The 23,795-nt window shown below is 48.8% G+C and overlaps 1 protein-coding gene across 10 annotated transcripts in view; it reads right to left on the bottom strand.

Moving 5' to 3' along the window:
- The window catches only part of CTBP1 (C-terminal binding protein 1), a 957,378-nt gene that overhangs the window by 34,415 nt on the left and 899,168 nt on the right, over nucleotides 1-23,795 (bottom strand). For all 10 annotated transcript variants that reach the window (XM_063924924.1, XM_063924926.1, XM_063924919.1 and 7 more), the window contains one exon: nucleotides 2,085-2,229. In XM_063924924.1, coding sequence (XP_063780994.1) covers nucleotides 2,085-2,229 — 145 coding nt within the window. The remainder of the gene's footprint in view (nucleotides 1-2,084; nucleotides 2,230-23,795) is intronic.

The following is a 23,795-nucleotide window of genomic DNA, read 5'->3' as shown; positions in this document are numbered from 1 at the left end:
CATTTTAACAAAATATTTAGGTCCTGGTAACAGATGTTAAAAAGTGGTTTCAATTCAGAGAACTTTAGTTTATCGTCTTGAACAACGAGTTATAAATTAGCATGATTAAGCAACGCCAAAAGTTGAAGGAGGACAAGTACAGTACATGTCTTTCGATGGCTTGCAGTCATGTCTTATTAGGCAGCTGTACAAGGGCACATAACTAGGGAAATTAAGTGGGTTTTTTATGTTTTTTATATGAAATACAAAATGTCACCAGTCATCCCAATTAGGGGGATGCAGTTAAAATGCCAGCTGCCGGGATCCCGGCGTCCAGGATACCGAAGCAGGAATCCCAACACCTGCCCGGATTTCCCACTCGGTTGGTGGGTCCACGCCACCAACCGAGTGGGCAGAGAACCTGTGGCGAGCAAAGCTCGCCAGCGGGCCCAGAACATGCCAGGCGCAGCATACCAGAACCCAATTAGGTCAGAGCAAGATCTTTATGGGGAAAAAAAGAACTAAAAAATACCAAACAGCCCGAAATTATAAAAAAGCTATGACCACACCAATTGCCCATTAAAGGGGGATATTCAGTAAGCACTGCTGGAATGTAGCTCCCGATGCTATTCACTAGTGCCTCGGGGCTAGTCGTTGGCTTACATTGAAGCAACAATGTAAGCCAACGACCAGAGCCGGCCCTAACCAATATGATGCCCTAGGCAAGATTTTGGCTGGTGCCCCCTAGCACCACCGCTAGTTCTGCAGGAGATGCCTGGCATGAGTCAGCTGTCAGCTCTGCTAACGTCGGGTGCCTTTAGTTTATGAAAATGCTTCATATTATTTGCATTGCTATGTGGCTAGGATACGCAAGCAGCTTCTGCTGATTAAAATGATATGCAGCATGCCTATATTCTGTGTGCGACTGTGGCTGTATCTGCATACGAAATGCTACATTACAGTGATTTCCAGGAATACACTGCAATGTAGCATTTTGTATGCAGATACAGCTGCAGTCACACACAGAATATAGGCATGCCGCATACCATTTTAATCAGCAGAAGCTGCTGGTGCCCCTAAGCATACCAAATGCTCTAGGCATTTGCCTAGTTTGCCTATGCCTAAGGCCGGCTCTGCCAACGACTAGCCCCGAGGCACTAGCTAACACGGATTAAGGAGGGTGCAAGCAGAAATCTGTGCCAACTAGTGCCTCGGGACTAGTCGCAGGCTTAAAGTGTGCAGAAAGAGCATTGTGCCTAGCGCTTAACCCAGGAGTTGCAGCTTACAATGACTGAAGCCTGGGCATTAGTTGTGGTAAGGTGTATCTCCAGGGTTAAGCGCCAGGCATGATCCAGTCAATTGAATAGCTCCAGGCACCTAACCTTAGAGCTACATTCCTGCGGTGCTAACTGAATCGCCCCCTATGAGTGACAAGTATAATTTGGTGAAAGTCTTGGAGCCGGATGTAATGCAGAGATGGCCAGAGGTGGAGGTTGCCGGCTGAACTCAGACACAATCAATTATAAGGCATAGTTTTGCCTTGTAAATGATTGCCACTTTAAAAAAAAAAACATCCGAGTTCGGCAAGCAACCCGCACCTCCAGCCAACTCGGACGGCAGTACACCCGGCCCATAATGACCAACATATGTGCCTTCCTCTGCAGTCACCTGGTTCCCCTGCCACATCATCTATCACATATCGGCAAATAAAACGGACTAACACACAACCACCATATATGTTATGACATAGAAGGTTAGATCTCACCAACATTCACCGATGGTATAAGGGTTGTATTATGCAACACAGTCATTCGGGTAAATGTAACCGGGTCACAGTCTGACAAAGGTGCGGGATTTCGGCTGAGAATACACGTATTTGCAAAGCGGTAATCATTTCTCGGCTGAAATCACGCACCTCCGGCAAACTTAGACCCTATTACATTTACCAGATTGTGTCCATCATGTACATTACTACTAAATAATTGAACCAACTAAAGATCCACAGAAATATACTCTGCAATGTGCGCCTCGTACAAGAGTCCAGGGCTCTAGTTTTATACTGAAAACAGAGAAACATTACAGCAGTGAGCCGATGGGAACTATACCTAGATCTCCGGCGGACTTGATGTCGATATTATCAAACCCGCTTCCGATCCGGACGATTATTCGAAGGGCCTTGAACTTCTCCAAGTCTTCCCGCGTTAAAGTGATCGTGTGATACATCAGGGCGCCCACGGCTTCGTTTAGTACCTGCAAAGACAGACACGCGCTATTTACCCTCCAGCTGTAATACTTCACAATCACAAAGTTTGGTCTTGCACTAATTGCTCAGCCACAAGGAACGATTAGAAGAAACGATAAGAACCCTGAGCAGAAGAGGCTGTCCCTCCTACAAGGAGCTTTCTGCCAAGACTTAGGGTTCTATTTACTAAGCCTTGGACAGAGATAAAGTGGACGGAGATAAAGTACCAGCCAATCAGCTCCTAGCTGCCATGTCACAGACTGGGTTTGAAAAATGACAGTTAGGAGCCGATTGGAAGGTACTTTATTTCCATCTACTTTATCTCCATCCATGGCTTAGTAAATAGACCCTTTAGGGAGGAGATGTGTCAAATATTCTAATGAGACCAGGTGGAGACATTGGGGGTAATTCCAAGTTGATCGCAGCAGGAATTTTGTTAGCAGTTGGGCAAAACCATGTGCACTGCAGGGGAGGCAGATATAACCTGTGCAGAGAGAGTTAGATTTGGGTGTGGTGTGTTCAATCTGCAATCTAAATTGCAGTGTAACAATAAAGCAGCCAGTATTTACCCTGCACAGAAACAAAATAACCCACCCAAATCTAACTCTCTCTGCACATGTTATATCTGCCTCCCCTGCAGTGCACATGGTTTTGCCCAACTGCTAAAAAATTTCCTGCTGCGATCAACTTGGAATTACCCCCATTGTCCATAGCAATCAATCTGTTCCCAGCTACCATTTTATAGAATGTAGTAGACAAGCTGGCCTTTCCATGACACGGTCGCATTTGATGACACCGTGTCAGAGGAGCCTGCCGGCAGCTGATGGGCTCAGCCCACCCAGTCAGCCCCTTAGTTGCCACGGCAACTGCCTCTCGCCTCCTCCTGCTGGCAGGGCTGTGTACAGAAGGGGAGCATTGCCCATTCATGGCTGCAGGAAGACGGGACAGTTAGCATCTCCTCTTTAAAGTGTACATGAGAGATGCCAGGTCACGTGTGTGTAATGGAACCAAAAGCTCAGTCTTGACCCTTTCTACATAAGCTTCACCATACAATCACCAGCGAGACCCTAAGAATCCTGCTTTACCCCCTGTAGTAAACACATCTGAGATTACCTACATTATTGCATACCAAACAGTTTTTCAAAGATCTATATTACAGCAATGGGCACCCTGGGGTCTATTCATGAAGCAGTGAAAACACTGGAGAAACAGACCAGTGGAAAAGTTGCCCATGGCAACCAATCAGCATCTCACTTACATTTTATAGAAATGCTTCAGGTTGGCACACCCTAACACTTTATTAACACTTGTGTTTTTCCCTATCACATTGTATATATTTTTGTATTACAGGTTGAGTATCCCTTATCCAAAATGCTTGGGACCAGAGGTATTTTGGATATCGGATTTTTCCGTATTTTGGAATAATTGTATACCATAATGAGATATCATGACGATAGGACCCAAGTCTAAGCACAGAACGCATTTATGTTTCATATATACCTTATACACACAGCCTGCAGGTAATTTTAGACAATATTTTTTATAACTTTGTGCATTAAACAAAGTGTGTGTACATTCACACAATTCATTTATGTTTCATATACACCTTATACACACAGTCTAAAGGTCATTTAATACAATATTTTTAATAACTTTGTGTATTAAACAAAGTTTGTGTACATTGAGCCATCAAAAAACAAAGGTTTCACTATCTCACTCTCACTCAAAAAAGTCCGTATTTCGGAATATTCCGTATTTCGGAATATTTGGATATGGGATACTCAACCTGTATTTTAATCACACCTTTATGTGCTTCTTATGAACACTTACTAATTTTCACCTGTGTGCTGCCCTGGGGTAGCCAGCCTGTGCAGACATGATGAGGTCCCGCACTCCGGACCCATCCCTAGTATTAGGGTCCCCCAGTGACAGAGACGCTTTGCCGTTCGGCCTGGGGGCATAACCTTATATCTGCAGATATACACAACTAAGATCTCTGTATTATCTGATTATTATGTAGTGTTATTTCTCACTCAGTGTGCATTAGGGATAGCAAAATGATTTTCTCTTACCAAGAATTACCCCTCCCTTTTAGCACCTGAGTGACATCACAATCTGATTGAACAGCTTGCCAATAAATGTGCATGATATTTGGGTCTTACACAGAATGTGATTACAGTGCACGCATTGGGACAATTACACACTGCGACATAGGGCCTGAAACAGATATGGAAGTAATGTTGGTGTACGCAGTGGAGAGATTTTCTGTCACCGTGCAATGTTGGTGTACATAGTGGAGAGATTTGTTGTCACCGTATAATGTTGGTGTACGCAGTGGAGGGATTTTCTGTCACCGTGCAATGTTGGTGTACGCAGTGGAGAGATTTTTGTTGTCATCGTATAATGTTGGTGTACGCAGTGGAGAGATTTTTTGTCACCGTGCAATGTTGGTGTACGCAGTGGAGAGATTTATTTTGTCACCGTGCAATGTTGGTGCACGCAGTGGAGAGGTTTTTTGTCACCGTGCGAGCCTGTAAGTTGCACTGCACATGTGTCTTGTGGTGGCGGTTGCAGTGAGGATTTATTTGCATAGTGGGTGACAACTGGGGAGTGGTGACTCAAACACAGGCACGTCACCACCGTACCTGCGACCCAATACACAGTAACAATGGCTCCATCATCTTAATTCCACACTCATCCACTAATTCATTTAACCCCGGTCACCAACTTGGCAAATAAGTGGGAAGATGTTAGGGTCTCCTGCCCAGTGCTGCCACGTCGTCATGGCAACCGGGAGACAAGTGCTAGCGGAGTGACCTGAGCGCAGCTGATACTCCGGTTCGGGTCTTTTGCTGTGCAGTGGTTATAGGCTCTGTACATGGCAGGGGATCCGGTGCTGGTTTTTGTGCTCACAGTCTGTGAGGTCTGAGTGGGGCGTGGACAGCACCTGCTTTATAAGGCCTCTTCTCAGGGTAAGCAGATGCTGCTGATTCTTTGTTGGTTAGTCAGTTTCTGAAAGTTAGCCAGTACTGTGTAGCTTTGTATTTGTTTGTTGCTTACTGCAAATAGGCCTGGGGATTTGGTATTACACTCTGCCAATCCAGACCTAGCAGTAAGACTGGAGTCAGTCGTTTAGCTTGCTGGGGTTCTGTTACTACTCTGTGAACTTAGCAAGTTTGCGGCTGTATTCTAAGACTTGCCTGTCTAATCCTGTCTCACTGTGCTAGGTGTCAGGGGTCAGTTTAGTGGCAGTAAGCTGAACCTGTGCACTGCAAGTGAGAATTAGGATTGTGGAGACTCTCCTTGTGTCTATCATTCCATCTCTGACCAAGGAGTTTACTGCCACACCCATTGGTAACCCTTTAGGGTTTTGCTGTTGCCCTTAGCAACAGCATTTCGGGTTCTCTACGTATTAAAACACAACATCTTGCTTTTTCCATCTGAGCAGTTCTAATACAAGGGAGATACCCAGTTCCTTAGCCTCTGGGCTTCTCTGTTCACTTTGTGTGTATTTTGTTACCCTATCACCTTCTGTGTACGTTATGTCATATTCCCCAGTCTGTCTGTAAGTCCATTTGTTTTGCATAACAGTTCAAACACCAGTACATTCCTGCAGGCACTGGAGTGCATAACAGTCCTGACACCAGTACTTTCCTGCAGGCACTGGTGTGCATAACATATTCAGCAGCCTAATACTCCTGTTGAAATTTTGTGGGAATATGGAGCATACCCCTCAAAATACGTTGCAACAGGTGGTCGATCAGGTGCAGGTCCTGACTCGACAATTTAATGATTTGTCCATTAAAATGCACACCTCCCAGGCTGCTGGCGGAGCTCCCGCAGCAGCAGCACCTGCAGGGGTTAAGGAGCCGAAAGTAAATCTCCCGGATCGTTTTTCTGGAGATCGCTCGCAGTTCTTTTGTTTCAAGGAGAGCTGCAAGCTATACTTCCGGCTTAGGCCTCAGTCTTCTGGGTCGGAGATTCAGCGGGTGGGCATAGTGATTTCCTTGCTACAAGGAGACCCACAGGTCTGGGCATATGGGTTGCAGCCTGACTGTCCGTCGCTTAAAAGTGTTGATGCTTTTTTTACGGCACTGGGCATGTTGTATGATGACCCTGACAAGACGGCCTCAGCCGAGGCTCAGATTTCGATCCTTAAGCAAGGGCGAAGGCCAGTTGAGGTTTACTGTACGGAGTTTCGGAGGTTGGCCCATGATACCCAGTGGAATGACCCAGCCCTGAGACACCAGTACCGAAGAGGTCTTTCTAACCAGATAAAGGACCAACTGGTACAATATCCCTTGCCTGATAGCTTGGATCAGCTCATGCAGTTATCCATCCGGGTGGATAGACGGCTGAGAGAGCGTAGGCTTGAAAGGGAGACTGAGATTTCCTTCTTTCCCAAGGGAACCTCAGACTCTGAGGAATTTTCCGAGGAGCCTATGCAGATTGGGGCTACCCGCCTCTCCTCGCGTGAGAAGACGCGGAGGAGACAGCAGGGGTTGTGTTTGTACTGTGGGAATAAAGGTCATGTGGTAGTATCATGCCCAGAAAAGCCGGAAAACTTCAGGGCCTGAGGGTGATGGGAAATATCCTGTCAGGCCAGAAGTCAGAATTTCCCAAGAAGACTTTTATCATTCCGGTGACCTTGAAGATCCTCGGTCAAACTGTCAAGACTGAGGCCTTTGTGGACAGTGGGGCCGACGGGGTTTTTATGGACCGCCAATTCGCCCTGAAACACTCTGTTCCCTTAGTACCCTTGGCATCGGAAATTGAGATTTGTGGGTTAAACGGGGAACCATTATCCCAAGGTAAAATTACCTCTTGCACTAGCCAGATTTCTTTGTTTATTGGAGCCACACACTCTGAAAAATTGTCCTTTTATGTGACTCTCTGTACTTTTGCCCCATTGGTGTTGGGGTTACCCTGGTTAAGGGCCCACAATCCTCAATTTGACTGGGTCTCTGGGGAGATTCTTAGTTGGGGTACTGATTGTTTCAGGAGTTGCTTGAGCCTTCCAGTCAGGCTCTCGCAGCTAAGTTTGCCAGGATTACCAGGTTGTTATGCAGATTTTGCGGACGTGTTCTCCAAAAAAGTTGCAGAGGTACTACCTCCCCATCGCCCCTATGACTGTGCCATTGATTTGTTGCCAAATGCTAAGCTTCCCAAGAGCAGGTTGTACTCCCTGTCACGTCCTGAGACTCAGGCTATGGCAGAGTACATTCAGGAGAACTTGGCTAAGGGATTTATCAGACCTTCACAGTCTCCAGTTGGGTCGGGGTTCTTCTTCGTGGGTAAAAAGGACGGTTCGTTGCGACCCTGCATCGACTTCAGGGAATTGAACCGTATCACGATTAAAAACTCATACCCACTGCCTCTCATTTCGGTCTTGTTTGACCAGCTTCGTACTGCCACCATTTTTTCTAAGATTGACCTACGCGGTGCGTACAATCTAATCCGAATAAGAGAGGGGGATGAATGGAAGACTGCCTTTAATACCCACTCAGGGCATTATGAATATTTGGTGATGCCTTTTGGGCTCTGTAATGCCCCGGCAGTCTTCCAGGATTTCATGAATGATGTGCTCAGGGAATATTTGGATAGATTCTTAGTTGTATACTTAGATGACATCCTAATCTTCTCCCATTCCCTGGAGGAACATCGGAAGCATGTACGCTTAGTCCTCCAGAAACTCAGAGACCACCGGCTTGGGGCGAAGCTGGAGAAGTGCGAATTTGAAGTTCAGCAAATCGCATTTCTAGGATATATTATCTCCCCAGAAGGTTTCCAAATGGAGGGTTCCAAGGTACAGGCAGTCCTGGATTGGGTGCAGCCCACTAGTTTGAAGGCGCTTCAGCGTTTCCTGGGCTTTGCGAATTTTTATAGACGATTTATCGCTGGATTTTCGTCTATAGTGGCGCCCTTGGTGGCACTCACTAAGAAAGGGGCGGATGTTGCTCACTGGTCTTGTGAGGCTAAAGCGGCTTTTGCCCGTCTCAAAAGGGCATTTGTTTCGGCCAAGGTGCTGCGACACCCAGATCCAGAGCGTCCTTTTGTGGTGGAGGTGGATGCCTCTGAGATGGGTATTGGGGCAGTGCTCTCTCAGATGGGAGTGTCTGATAATCGCCTTCATCCCTGTGCTTACTTTTCCCGTAAATTTTCGCCTGCCGAGATGAATTATGATGTGGGTAACCGGGAATTGTTGGCTATTAAGGATGCACTCGAGGAGTGGAGACACTGGCTTGAGGGGGCTAAGTTTGTGGTCTCAATTCTCACTGACCATAAGAATCTGGCATATTTAGAGTCAGCGAAGCGTCTCAATGCCAGGCAGGCACGATGGGCTTTGTTTTTTGCTCGCTTTAATTTTTTGATAACATATCGCCCTGGGTCAAAAAACATCAAGGCTGATGCGCTCTCGCGGAGTTTTGCTCCAATCCAGGAGACCACCGAGGAGCCATTGCCCATTGTTTCCCCATCATGTATTAAAGTGGGCATTACCCAGGACCTCTTATCATTAGTCCTTAGAGCACAGGAGCAGGCTCCTCCAGACCTTCCGGTAGGTCTTTTGTTTGTGCCTCCTAGGTTAAGACAGCGAGTGTTCCTGGAATTCCATGCCAAGAAGTCTGCAGGTCACCCGGGTATTGCCAGAACTCGGGAGTTGCTATCTAGGGCGGTGTGGTGGCCCTCGGTGGCTAAGGATGTGGATCAGTGGGTTCGGGCATGTGACATCTGTGCCCGAAATAAGACTCCTAGAGGGGTTCCTGTTGGCCCATTACATCCACTCTCTATCCCATCTAAGCCATGGACCCACATTTCAATGGATTTTGTGGTGGACTTGCCCAAATCCTCAGGGATGACAGCCATCTGGGTTGTCGTTGACAGGTTTTCGAAGATGGCGCACTTCGTTCCACTGGTTGGGCTGCCATCGGCCAGACGCCTGTCTGAATTATTTATGCTGCATGTTGTGAGTCTCCACGGGTTGCCACTTGATGTGGTCTCTGACCGCGGATCCCAGTTTGTGGCCAAATTCTGGAGGGCATTTTGTTCCGATCTCCAGATTTCTGTCAGCTTGTCGTCGGGCTACCATCCGCAGTCTAATGGGCAGACTGAAAGGGTGAACCAGTCCTTGGAGCAGTTCCTCAGGTGTTATGTCTCCAAGTGTCAGACTGACTGGGTTGCTCATCTGTCCATGGCGGAGTTTGCCTATAACAACGCGGCTCACTCTGCTACAGGGATCTCTCCCTTCCTTTGTGTGTATGGGCATCATCCTAAGGCCAATTCTTTTGACCCCCTGGACTCCATGCCTGGTGGTTCCTCTGTGGTTTCGGTCCTTAGAGGTATTTGGCGGAAAGTGAAGAAAGCCCTTGTGTCTGTGTCATTAGTGACCAAAAGGGTTTTTGATAAGCGGAAAAGACCCTGCAGCTTCAAATTAGGAGACTTCGTCTGGTTGTCTACCAAGAATTTGAAGTTGAGACAGCCATCTCATAAGTTAGGCCCCCGGTTCATCGGCCCTTATAAGATCACCAGGGTTATCAATCCGGTGGCATTTCAGTTAGATCTGCCCCGTTCTTTGGGTATCAATAAAACATTTCATTGTTCCCTTTTAAAACGGGCGATTAGTAATCCTTCTTCCAGTGGAAGACCTTCCCCTCTTCTGATACGTGGCCAGAGGGAGTTTGTTGTTGAAAGGATTCTTGACTCCAAGGTGGTTCGGGGTCGGCTGTCATTTTTGGTGCACTGGAAGGGGTATGGCCCGGAGGAGCGGTCGTGGGTGCGCAGTTGTGATCTTCATGCCCCCAGACTGATACGCTCTTTCTTCTCGCAGTTCCCCGATAAACCCGGTGGTAGGGGTTCTTTGACCCCTCGTCAGAGGGGGGGTACTGTTATGGTCTCCTGCCCTGTGCTGCCACGTCGTCATGGCAACCGGGAGACAAGTGCTAGCGGAGTGACCTGAGCGCAGCTGATACTCCGGTTCGGGTCTTTTGCTGTGCAGTGGTTATAGGCTCTGTGCATGGCAGGGGATCCGGTGCTGGTTTTTGTGCTCACAGTCTGTGAGGTCTGAGTGGGGCGTGGACAGCACCTGCTTTATAAGGCCTCTTCTCAGGGTAAGCAGATGCTGCTGATTCTTTGTTGGTTAGTCAGTTTCTGAAAGTTAGCCAGTACTGTGTAGCTTTGTATTTGTTTGTTGCTTACTGCAAATAGGCCTGGGGATTTGGTATTACACTCTGCCAATCCAGACCTAGTAGTAAGACTGGAGTCAGTCGTTTAGCTTGCTGGGGTTCTGTTACTACTCTGTGAACTTAGCAAGTTTGCGGCTGTATTCTAAGACTTGCCTGTCTAATCCTGTCTCACTGTGCTAGGTGTCAGGGGTCAGTTTAGTGGCAGTAAGCTGAACCTGTGCACTGCAAGTGAGAATTAGGATTGTGGAGACTCTCCTTGTGTCTATCATTCCATCTCTGACCAAGGAGTTTACTGCCACACCCGTTGGTAACCCTTTAGGGTTTTGCTGTTGCCCTTAGCAACAGCATTTCGGGTTCTCTACGTATTAAAACACAACATCTTGCTTTTTCCATCTGAGCAGTTCTAATACAAGGGAGATACCCAGTTCCTTAGCCTCTGGGCTTCTCTGTTCACTTTGTGTGTATTTTGTTACCCTATCACCTTCTGTGTACGTTATGTCATATTCCCCAGTCTGTCTGTAAGTCCATTTGTTTTGCATAACAGTTCAAACACCAGTACATTCCTGCAGGCACTGGAGTGCATAACAGTCCTGACACCAGTACTTTCCTGCAGGCACTGGTGTGCATAACAGAAGATTAGAAGCAGAGCATTTTGCTCAGGATAAAATGGTGCTATAAGAAAGTCTAGAAGGGGCTTGTAGTTCCACATCAGCTGACAAATGCATTATGTCTAAGCCTGGTCTACATCTAAGTATCTGCATCATTGTTTATTATGCAATACAAATAGTAGTCACCAGCGCTAAGTTGTAAAAATTAAAAATAATACTCTAATTTAAAACAAATTCAGGACGGTAGGTTATGTTTTAATTTGTTTTAAATTAGAGTATTATTTTTAATTTTTACAACTTAGCGCTGGTGACTACTATTTGTATTGCATATATATTTCTTTGGGGAATTACCACCCCCTACACCAGCAGCTTCTTGACAGCGCACTCTATTTCTTTTATACATCATTGTTTATTATGTCTGACAGAATATTAATGGAATGTGTGTAAAGAGGAGGCAGGATGTGATGAGTGGTGAGCCAGGTGGTAATAGGTAAGTGGCGAGCCAGCCATGACAATCTCTCTGTTCTAAGTTTTTATCTCTTCCATGTGGTCCCCTCACACGTGCAACCCTCTACGCTGCTGCTGTATGCTGCTACTTTAGCATATATCTGAATTAAATATTTCTCACTCTGGGGTGCGTTCTGCAAATAGTGATTTTGCTCCTGAGCACGGGCGCCACAAGCTTATATTCTCTGCACTGAACTTGCGATGTGTCTGGCTAATATTCCGCGACACTCCAACCCCGAAGGCCCATAATGTTCGGCAAACAGTGGGAACCCATGTGTTGCATAACTGCTGCATTCTACATTCCAAAATAAAAGCTGATCATGCCAGAGTAACATAATCTGCTTGCTCTGTGCCTCCCGCTGAATAGAATTCCAGCACTAACTAGGCTCAAATGGCTGCAACATGTTGACGCGTTCTTATTTGCAAACAACCGTCAGACACAATCGGCACTGCGAGTGTATTATTAGCAGCACTGTGGTTTCCCATTATCCTCAAATGCTTTGTGATCTGTACTCAAAAGATGAAATCGCACTTTGTTGCTGGTGGCGTTAAATACTGGTGAGGCAGGAAGCAAACCTGACTACAAAACAGGAGAAACATGGATTCTGCATGGATTGTGCTGCACGGTCCCTGCTTAGCATTCCTCACTGGATAAAGGATTATGGGCAGTTACTGTACTTACAAATAAGTCAAGCTTTAATGAGGCATCACACGTGCACATGTAGCGTGCTCACATCAGATTTACCACTTGAAATCTGCCCCCCAGCTGAAAGAGGAGCCTAGTCCAGCAGCCCCTTCTCTCATTCCGGCAACGTACATTCTGGCTTAGTTGCGTGTTGTTGCTAGGGGAAAGAGAGAAACTGGGAGCTGTCAGTAATGACTTATCACATAACGCCCAGAACACAGAGGGGTTCACACCATGGAAGACGCATATTATGCTACAAATGCAAAAAAAAAATAAAAAAAAATGGATCAATATATGGTGTGTTAGCGCGTTTAACAAAATAAGCGTATTTTGAGCAAAAAAGTAAAATAAATAATGACATACAGCAAAATCTACATTAGTCTGTTGCTATTGGCAACAGGCAGGAAGCTTCTGGCACTGTGTCTTCTGATTGGCTAACAAAGTCTACTGAATAATCAACTGAATCCTCCCGTTATTACATACTTGCGGATGCAGTATGAATGAGAAGATTAGCAGATAATCATGAGCCAAAGAGTGAGCATCACAAAAATGGCGGTCATCTCAACCCAGACCCTGTTCCACTGCACGAAAAGGAGGCACAAAAGCATGAAGTGTGGGAGTGGCCACATATTGTTGGGATGCCATATTGGGTGTGTGGATGTGCCTCTATGGAACATCCAGGCCCCGATACTTTGTAACTGCTCTGTCCCCCCATCCTAGTTCTGGCTAGGGAGAATGCAACGAAACCAGTAACAATGAGGGTAACATTGATTATGCCACTGGAACATTAACATTGATGGCACTTAAACATAGCAGGCAACGCATAGATGTTTTGACCAATTAAAACTGGTTATTGCGTCTGGAAGGAGAGAGAAATGACTGCATAGGAATGGAAAGAGTTAAACATCCTGTGAGGGGTGGACCTAGCTGTGAGGAAAGTGCAGCCTTTGGAAAAGGGGGAGGGTTAATATATATAGGGAATGCTAGGCCAGCTTGGTCTCTCTTGCTGCTGAATTGCCTTTGCCTGGGTGAGTGCTGCATAGCAGAGTCTCCCCTCTAATTGGCCTGTGTACTGTTCCTTTAGTGATTTCTAACAGCCACTTCTACATCAACCACTGCTTTTGTAATGGCTTCATCTCGCCCTCGTCGTTCCGCCGGGACCCCAGCCCGTTACCGCTCATCAGGCGGTGGGGCTGGGCCCGAGGACGGGCTGGCTGGCCCTGTGGACGGCTTCCCGTCCTCTGGGGCCTTCACGGGCGCCGGTATGGACGGGGCGAGGCGGACCCGCTCGTCCTGGCCGCTTGGGGCCGTGCCGGTTTTGCCGGCCGGGCGCGGGCGGCGGGGAGGGCGGGGGATGCAGTCAGAACGCCCGGAGGTGGACGGGCATCGGCCCTCCCCTCCGGGTACAGCGGTGGAAACCTCTGTGCCGGGCGCCCGCGGGCGCACGCATGCGCCCCGCGGGGGGCGGCCGTCGATGGGGCCGGTATCGTCCCCGGTCTCTTCCCCCTCGTCGCGGCCGCGAATCAGTGCCAGGCGAGGGGGGCCGAGGGGACTGGGGGCGGTAACAGGGCGGACGAGGCCCGTCGCGGGGTCTCGTCCGTCAGCATCCCAAGACGGCACGGCCGGGGGATTGGTGGCGGGAAGATACGGGGTGCGCGCGCGCCCGCTTTCCACAGGTCTCCCTGTCTCCCCGGCTCACTCCCTTGCAGCCGGAGTCAGGCGGGGAGCGGGGGAGGGGGAGAGGCAGTGGGGGAGACAGCGTGGGTTACGCCGCGGCGCCCTCCCAGCGGGCGGGGGGAGCTCCGACCTGCGGGGGGAGGGTGCGCGCTGGGGTTTTGGTAGAGGGGGCAGCGCTGGCACAGTGAGGCAAGCGCAAGGGGAGAACAGCGACTGGTGGGGACCGCTGGTGGTCAGGGGCGTTGCCGGTTCCCCACCGGGCCGGTCTGGGCCCCGGGCGTCGGGCCCCCCGTCGGCACCTGTCGGGGGGAAGGCGCACGCCGGCATCGGCAGGGGAGCCCGCGCAGGACGGCAACAAATTTTGGGGTGGTCAGGACCCCACTGGGGAGCTGGCGTCGACCCTGTCCACTGTGGTGGCGGCATTGGGCCCGCTGGCCGCTGCCGCGTCCCCGGGGGCGGCAAGGCGTACCGGCTCACATGCAGTAGCAGGCGGGTCCGGTACGCGGTCGGTGTCGGCGGCGCAACGAGTTGCTCGCGCCTGCCGGGAGCTGGGGGCGGCCACGGCGCAGCTGGATTATCGTGCCATGCGGGACGAACGGGAGAGCGAAGCGGGGACGCCTACGCCCAGGGGTGCTAGGCATGCGCCGCGATTGTTGTCTGGGTCCTTTGCTCCGTCTTCTTCTTCAGGTGATCGCGGAGAAGTTGAGATGGCGGAGACCGAGGATGAGGATGTCGCATTTGCCACACCGGAGGATTCCGTGTCCGAGCAGTCGACGGCATCAGGTGAGGTGGAACAATCGGGGTCGGGCTCCAGCACGCGCTCTAGTTCTCGCAGCTCTTCCTCTTCTTCTCTGTCGTCGCCGGCGTCCGAAGTCAGTAGTACGACTAGGGCGAAGAAGCGCGCGACGAAATACGCCAAGAGGGCGGCGGGTCAGCAGGAGAGACGGAAGAGACGGAAGCGGCTTAGCAAGGACGCTCGCAGGGCCAAGAAGCGCCGCGACTTGCCTGGGGTAGTCCACTGCGATTACACTGCCGTGATGCGGGGACTGAGGGACAGCTGCCGTAGGAAGATATGCAGGGGGGATTACGTTGATATGTTCGTCTTGACGAAGGACGCAAAAAAGGACTATAAGTCGGCGTCAGCAAAGAAGGGCATCGGGGCCGAGGCTTTCCGTACCTTCGATAACTGGCCGGCCGGTTTTTGTGTCTTCGCGGCTTGTTACCTGGAAGATAGGCCGGACGAGCATATGAACGTCATTAGATACCTGCATTTAATCCACGACATGCAGCGCACATCGTCGGGCATCGAATGGCGGATGTACGACGAGAAATTCCGGGAAAAGCAGGACTGCTTGCAGGTGATAGACTTCGGTTGCAAGGACGTCGAAGTCTGGCTCCAAGTCACCCGGGCTTCTCAACAGGCTAGGGAGCCCCGGATTCCGGGGGCGGACGGGCACCACGCAGGGTCGTCCGCCCAAGGGACCAGCGCGGACAGAGGATCGGGCAAGGCAGGTAGGTCGGCCGTCCGCGGAGGGGGGCAGGCCGTCGCAAAAGGGAAGTGCTTCGCATTTAACAATGCGTCCTGTTCCTTCGGCAAGCAGTGTCGGTTTCGACATTTGTGCTTGAAATGTGGCGGCTCCCACCCAGCCTCTACCTGCTTTAAAGGCAGTCGCCAGGGTGCCCAGGGTAAGCAAAATTACCCAAGACCTGGCGCAAGCGGGAGCGCTCCGCAGAGCTCCAACGCCAATTAATTTGGATACAATGGGCAAGTGGTTGGAGTGGTATCCTAATAGGGCGGACGCGCAGTTTTTGTTTTACGGTTTTCGTTTTGGTTTTCGCTTGCCTGTTGCGAGCAAGGTATCGGTCCGGGCTCAACGGAATCTCCAGTCTGCTCGTGCCTTGCCGTCGGTTCTGCAGGAGAAAGTGGATAAGGAGGTTAGGCTGGGTAGGATGGAGGGACCGTTTAACTCACCCCCGGTGGATGACTTGGTCATCTCCCCAGTGGGGGTGGTTCCCAAGAAGACTCCAGGTGCTTTTAGGCTCATTCAGCATCTTTCTTACCCGCCGGGGTTGTCGGTCAACGACGCGATACCGCCGGCTCATTGCTCGGTGATGTATCAGTCGTTTGACGAGGCGCTAGAGCTGGTCCGTAGTTACGGGCCTGGGGCCCTTATGGCTAAGATAGATGTGGAATCCGCATTTCGGTTGCTGCCGTTGCATCCGGACTCATTCCGTTTTATGGGTTTTCGGATTGGATTGGAGTATTTCATCGACAAGTGTTTGCCGATGGGATGTTCCGTGTCCTGCTCGTTTTTCGAACGGTTTAGCACATTCCTGCATTGGTGCGTGGAGTCTTCGTCAGGGGGTCACGGGGTCGCCCATTACCTCGATGACTTCCTGTGTGTGGGTCCGGCAAATTCACCACGGTGCGGCGACTTGCTGTTCAGCATCCGAGCTCTGTTTTTTCACTTCGGCGTTCCCGTGGCCGAGGATAAAACAGAGGGGCCGGTCTCCTGTTTGTCATTTTTGGGGATAGAAATCGACACGGTGGCGGGATCGTGTCGACTGCCTCCGGACAAGGTTGCGAAGCTCCGCGAGGCTATCTGCCGGTTCGGAAGGTCGCGCAAAGTCACTCTGCCGCAGGCGCAGTCCTTGCTGGGCATTTTGAACTTTGCTTGTCGGGTAATCCCGATGGGCAGGGTTTTTTGCCGGAAGCTGGAAAGGGCGACTGCGGGGTGTGCCAGACCGCATCATTTCGTGCGCTTGTCCTCTGAGATTCAGAGGGATTTGGCCGTATGGGCTTCGTTCCTGGAGGACTTCAACGGGGTGTGTATATGGCAAGCCCCAACAGTCGACAGCGCTGGGCTGCAGCTGTTTACCGACGCGGCGGGTTCCTCTGGGTTCGGTTGCTATCTGGAGGGATCTTGGTGCGCGGCCTCGTGGCCGGCGGATTGGCATCGCGAGGGTTTAACTAAGGACCTTTTGCTGCTGGAGCTTTTCCCCATTATGGTGGCGCTGGAGGTATGGGGCGATCGTCTGGCGCATCGCAGCATCTTGTTTAGATGTGACAATCTGGGCGTGGTGCATGCGATAAATAACCAAAGGGCGAAGTCGCTGGTGGTCCTGAGGGTGCTGAGGCAATTGCTGTTGACATGCTTGCATAGGAATGTGTGGTTCCGCGCGCAGCATGTGCCTGGGTTGGAGAACGGAATTGCCGACGCATTGTCACGAGGTCAGTGGGAGAGGTTTTGTTTGTTGGCACCCGAGGCCGATGAGCAAGGTTTTCAATGTCCCGGTTATGTCTGGCAGGTGATCGGGCCGGACTGGAGGGTCTAGCGATGCGGTCAGTTGCTCCGAACACGCTCAAGGCTTACGGACAAGCTTGGAGCAAGTGGGAGGAGTTTGTCCGAGGACGAAGTCAACAAGGTAAGAGCGGGCATCGGATGATGCTTTCTTTTATTTGGCAGCTGTTTGTTACGGGTAGGTCCAGAGCGGTGGTATCCCGGTACTTGGCTGGTATTTCGTTCTTTAGCAAAATCAAGGGTGTCCCTGACGTGACGAAAAGCAGGATTCTGCTTAAGGCGATGAAGGGATGGGCGTGCGTGGCGCCGACGCCGCCTGATAGGAGGCGGCCCATTGATGCGGCCTTGCTTCCGGCTGTCATCAGGGCGGTTGGCGGTATCGCGTCGTCCATGTTTGAGTCACTGCTGTTCAGTTTGGCGTTCTCAATGGCTTATCACGGTGCCTTTCAGGTTTCGGAGCTGGTGGCGCCTTCTGAGCGAGCAGATTCGCACATGCTTCTCGAGGACGTGGTGGTGGGTGAGAGGTCCTTGCTGTGCAGATTGCGTCGCTCTAAGACGGACCAAGTAGGTAGAGGTCGATGGGTCACCTTGGTTCCGGCACTCGAGGAGAGCATTAGCCCAGTGAGGTTGGCAGTTCAATATGCGGCAGTACTGCCCAATGGTCGGGGGTCGTGGTTGCTTCATTATGACAGTCTGCCAGTGACGAAATCAGTTTCGTTGGATGCTGGGTCGCTGTCTGGCGAGCTTGGGCCTTCCACCCGCTGCTTTCGGGACGCATTTCTTCCGCATCGGGGCTGCGACGTCGGCAGGGTTTTCCGTGGCTGAAATCCAGGCAGTGGGGCGATGAAAGTCGTCAAGTTACAGACGATATATTCGCCCCGTTGCATGAGCCGTTTGCTTGCATGGGGTTTTGCTTAGTTGTAGTTGTTATAAGTCATGTTGTTACAGTTCAGTACGTTCTTGTGTTGTGCGTCTGTTTGTCTCCCCGTTTTATCCTACTCAGGGATTAGCCACTCGCCGCTGCTGGCAGCGGGGGTCTGGAGTTCTTTTGCGATTTTTTGCCTGACTTGACGGACTGAATTCTAATCCACAATTCGGCTGATCAGTTCTAATCAAAGTCCCTCAGCAGGTTTTTACGCTTTCACCTCCAGCTGAGTTCTTACATGTTTTTCCCATTTTATACCCCCCCCCCCCCCTACCCCGTTTATTTTCTTATTTTAATTTTGATCTTCCCATTGTGTGTTCATGTTCTGCTTCAAATTGGCTGGAAGCTTGTGCAGATTGGCTAGGCCGTGACTTCTGCAATAAACGAAAACCCAATTTTTTCTTTTGGCAGATCCTTCAGGTTAATGCGTTTAATAACACTGCTATAGATACTTAGTAACCAATATTTACCCCTTTCCTTCTCTTCAGGTTGGGTAGAAGATGACTTGGCTATCTGGGTGGTTGGCCACTCTTATGTGTATTGGGCAGCCAGGTTTTTGGCCTCGGAGGGGGCTCAGATGTTTCCTAGGGCTCATGGCGTTCGTTGGCTTGGTTGGCGGGGGATGATGTGGAAAGATCTGAAGAGTAGACTAGTCAGTCAGGCCAGCGAGCATGGAGTCCCTAGGGTGCTGGTTGTCCATTTAGGTGGCAACGACCTGGGGAAGAGGACATCTTTGGAGCTGCAGTGGGCCATGATAAAGGATCTGGCCAGTGTGGCCGCAGCATGGACCAATTGTGTCTTGGTGTTCTCAATGATGGTGCCAAGGTTGAGTTGGCGAGGTGTGGCGGACGGTCGCCTGATTGACGAGGCCAGGCAGAAGGTGAATGGGGCGGTGGCGAAGTGGGTGTTGTCCCACGGAGGCAAAGTGGTTCGCCACCCTAGGATTCGGTTCCGAGACCGTCACCTTTTTCAGCCTGATGGTGTGCATCTGTCCAATGAGGGGATGATGCTTTTCCTGGAGGATCTGTTACTAGTGTTGCAGGAGTTAGGTTAAGTTTATGGTGGCGGTGCGAAGACTCTGGGGAGGAGTCTTTCGCTGTTGGCGGAAAAGAACGGCAGGTTGTAGTTGGTCTTGTTAGCTGTAGTGATTTACCGTTTGGTGTGGTTTAGGTGCACTCACCTCCATCGACTTTTAAGGCCGCTCGACCACCCGTCCGGGGGCAGCGGCAGGCACCCATCAGGGTGGGTAGTCACCGTGGGGGTTGAGTTGGGCACCTATTACCGATTTTATAGTTTGTATTTAAATTAGGATAGTTTTGAATTTTAACGTTTTTAAGGTTAGCGTCAGTTCAATAGAGCCGTTCTTTTTTCTGCCACCATATGCCGGCTGAATCGGCATGTTAACAAAATTTTCAATTTACAGGTTTGCTAATGGTTAGGGTACAATAAATAGCTAGCAATTTTTCTGCCAAATTCAAGTCTCCGTGTCATTATTTCTTGGTATTAGAGGTAATGAATGCTTTACTTTGGATGAAGGGGTCCACAGAGTATCATTAGGAGGTTTAATATCTGAAGGTCAAAACATGCATTGATTTGGCTAAATATTTTAATGCAAACCTAGATTTAAATGAACTTTATTTAAAACCAGCAAAACACACCCCTCCCTCCCCATGAAAGCCCACACGTTTATTTGTAAGTACAGCTTATTTCAGTGCATTTAAATTCCTGTAATATTTGAAATTCTGTGTTCTCTGAACCACGTCCATTACTATCAGAGAGCTTTGCTTATTAATGCCAAGCTACTGAATGACAGTACTGGCAGTTCCAGTCACTTACCTTCCTGCCATCTTGAATAAAGCCGGGTACTCACATTGTAGCAATGTCAGGCCGGTTTGCCGTTTCGTAAGGACAAATGGCCTACATCGCTCAGTGTGTACGGGTGATTGAGAGCTATCAATGAGCGCTAGGTTTGATGTGCTGCATATCAAACCTAGAGATATCGCTAGTGACCTCGTTTATGCTAATGAAAAACAGGAACATGATTGTTCCATCCTTCATTAAACTTATTGTAGTGTGTACACTCAATCTGTGCTCAAGGGCAGAGCCGTAACTAGACATTTTGGTGCCCTGTGCCAGAAAGAAAATTGGTGCCATACCTAAAACAGGGCCAGTGCCTATGCGCTGTGGGCTGAGCACAATCGGCACACATCTAGTTACAGCCCTGCTCACACACACCACTACCATCATGTACTAAATAGCCACCCCCTGCAGTGTGGCACCATCACACTACACTACAGCACATTTGCCACACATACAGCGCGTTGCCTCTCGGGGGGGCGTTGCGGAGGATTTACTGCGGCTGATGAAGGGGGAGCCGAGAGAGGCCGGACGCCGGAACCTGCGGCAGTGTTATGTATGTCACACTCTGTAGCACTCTGTCTTCATGAATAGACACTGAGGGGAATTCAATTGTCTGAAAAGTCGGTTGGGTGTCTGTTTTTACCTGTCTATTAGAAAAAACAGACTCCAAACTGACTTTTCAAACAAGTGAATACACCCCTGTATGCGCATACTCACAGCGTCTATTCACCGCTGCTCTACAGCAGAGCAAGGATTGACAGAAGCCTCCAAAAAAAATCGGAACAGTTGGTAGATATATACACACACACACACACACACACACACACACACACACACACATAATGGAAAATGATTAATTCAGTCTGGATAAAGAGCTTTATTTCCTTATAAAATATAAGTGGTGATTCAGTCTAGAAATTCCATTCACTTATATTTTCCCTTTACCTATATACTGAGGCACTCTGTACAACATTGCCTTATAGTTAATTTTCTACACTAGTCTCATTTTTTTTTTTTTTTACTAGAAATTCATGTAAATCCAGTTATAATTGATGTATATAATGTACAGTGTATATGTAAGATAGCTGTAACTTGGTAGCTTTGCTGCTGGTTACTGTAACATCACACCTAGCCTGTGACATCACTAGCCTGTGACATCACAATGCTTCATCCTGTAACATTCTATCTACAGCTGCTGAAGTTTCCAGTTACCATGCAGGAAGACAGGTAGGAGGACGGAGGTGAGTCCTACATAGCAGGAATAAAAATGTAGCGTTACAGAAATAAAGAGGGCAGTATGGAGGATAAGCACACATACAGGGGATGCAGATAAGTCTCTATGAGGCAGGATCTTGCTTTGGGATGAAAACTAAATAACATAGATAAATAGCAAATTTATACATTTTGAAGTATGTTTGGTTTAAGGAAAATTGGAAAAGTGGTTGACTCATGGACATTTTACTGTACTTCTATTTCTATTGGACTTAAACTAGTACTATGCTAAAGGATAGTCGTTTGTGTTTTTTCATCATTTGGCAAAGAGATTTGCAGAGTGTCGGGTGACCGGCAAAGAGATCTGCAAAGTGTCAGTTGAAGACGACGGGAGGGGTCGCAGAGGCAGCAAGCACTGGAGGATAACATGCAGGAGCGTAAGTTACCATACTTGTGTAATTGTGTGTGTGTGTGGTGGGGGGTATTGAGAGCACAGTACAAAACAGAAACTACAGTATGGTGGGGGAGAGCAGACAATACAAAACATGCAAAAGGGGGCAGCTCAGTATAGGACATACAGATGGTGTGGGACGGGCATGGGCAGTGCTAGGGTGTTCAGCGCCCCCTTGCAAACTAAAAATTTGAGCCCTCCCATACTTTGTAAACTGACAGCAAGCTGCCTGAAAAAGGGGTGTGGTCTCACAAAGAAGGGGCATGGCCACACACTAGTACTCCAAATTCAAATTACACCACACAAAAGCACAATCTTATTTACATTACACCACACGTAGTGCCCCTGATTTATAGTACGCCACATAGTAGTGTCCCTTATGGACATTACATCACACAGTAGTGCCCCCTAGTCACATTATGCTATATAGTAGTGCCCATTATACACATAATGCCCACAGTAGTAATGCCTCTTACAAATAATGCCCACAGTAGTAGTGCTGCTTATACACATTATGCCCACAGTAGTGCCCCTTATATGCATAACGTCAACAGTAGTAATGCCTCTTATATACATATGCGCTTAGTAGTAGAGCCACTTATACGCATAATGCCCACTGTAGTAGTGCCGCTTATATGCATAATGTCCACATTAGTAGTGCTGCTTATATACATAATGTCCACAGTAGTAGTGCCCCATATACACATAATGCCCACAGTAGTAGTGCCCCTATACACAATACCCACAGTAGTAGTGGCCCTTGTACACCTAATGCCACACAGTAGTGCCCTTTATACATAATGCTTTATACACATTGCCCATAGTAGTGCTCCTTATACATAATGTCCACATTAGTGCCCCTTATACATATAATGCCTCCTACACATAATGCCCACAGTATCAGTGCTTCTTCTACACATAATGCCCACAATAGTAGTGCCCTTATACAAATAATGCCCACAGTAGTAGTGCCCCTTACACATAATGCCCACAGTAGTAGTGCCCCTTACACATAATGCCCACAGTAGTAGTGCCCCTTACACTAATGCCCACAGTAGAAGTGCCCCTTACACATAATGCCGGTAGTGCCCCTTACACATAATGCCCACAGTAGTAGTGCCCCTTACACATAATGCCCACAGTAGTAGTGCTCCTTATACACATAATGTAATCTCTAAAATAAAGGATACTTACAGTAGCTCTATCATTATGACTGTAACCTGCACACTGTGGGTATTGTATGATACTAACATGGTCCTAGCACTAGGGAAGATAAAATCTGGAGCAGATAACTTGGGTCTCTATGAGGCAGGATATTTGTTTTTGATTAAAAAGTCAATAAAATAGATACATTTCAAATTAATAAAATTGGACGTATGTAACAAAATGTAGTAGTACAATTCTACACAGTATGTTTGACCAAGAAATTCTCGTTGTTTAGATCCAGAGGCATCACTAGGGTTGGTGTCACCCGGTATGGTAACTCATGGTGTCACCCCCATGGACCTCCTTCCGTATCACACTACACGGAACCCTTATAGTTTTACTATATATTCAGTGTATATCACTGAATGCAATGGCAATAGTAGTAACATAAACGGTCACATAACCTCCCCCTACATCCTACTCTCTCACAACAGTGGACATGACGAACAACAGGGACTATTCCCACTCTTGGGTGTCCACGACACCCATAGAGTGGGAATAGATCCCGTGGTGACCGCAGTAAGCCACCGAGCCCACAGCACGTCGGGCAATGTGACAACACCAAAATGTGACAACACCAAAACAATTAGTGTTTTTTATACAGCAGGTGCAAATTTCACTTGCACTAATTGTTTTGGTGTTGTCACATTGTATGTCTATTTTCAGAGCAGTAACCACATCTGGTGGGTTACCATGGATATGGCGCTTTAGAGCGCACGTCGCCCCTCGGTGACGTCATCAGCCCACGTCCAGGACGCGCAGGCTATGCATGGTGACGGTTTGTTGTAGGTGTTGGGTATTTAAGGTAAGCAAGTTTTGTTTTCTTTATGTATGTATGTCCTGATGAAATTTAGTTATTAAATGAAACGTTGACAAGATTCAAACAGCTCAGCCTGCCGTTTTTGAACCAGGCTGCTGTGTGTTTTCAAGTCCTGTGAGTGCCGTGTCCCTCCATCTGGTA

This window comes from Pseudophryne corroboree, chromosome 1 (genome assembly GCF_028390025.1).
Source record: "Pseudophryne corroboree isolate aPseCor3 chromosome 1, aPseCor3.hap2, whole genome shotgun sequence".
Classification (NCBI taxonomy): Eukaryota; Metazoa; Chordata; class Amphibia; order Anura; family Myobatrachidae; genus Pseudophryne; species Pseudophryne corroboree.
This window is presented reverse-complemented; position numbering and strand designations above follow the sequence as displayed.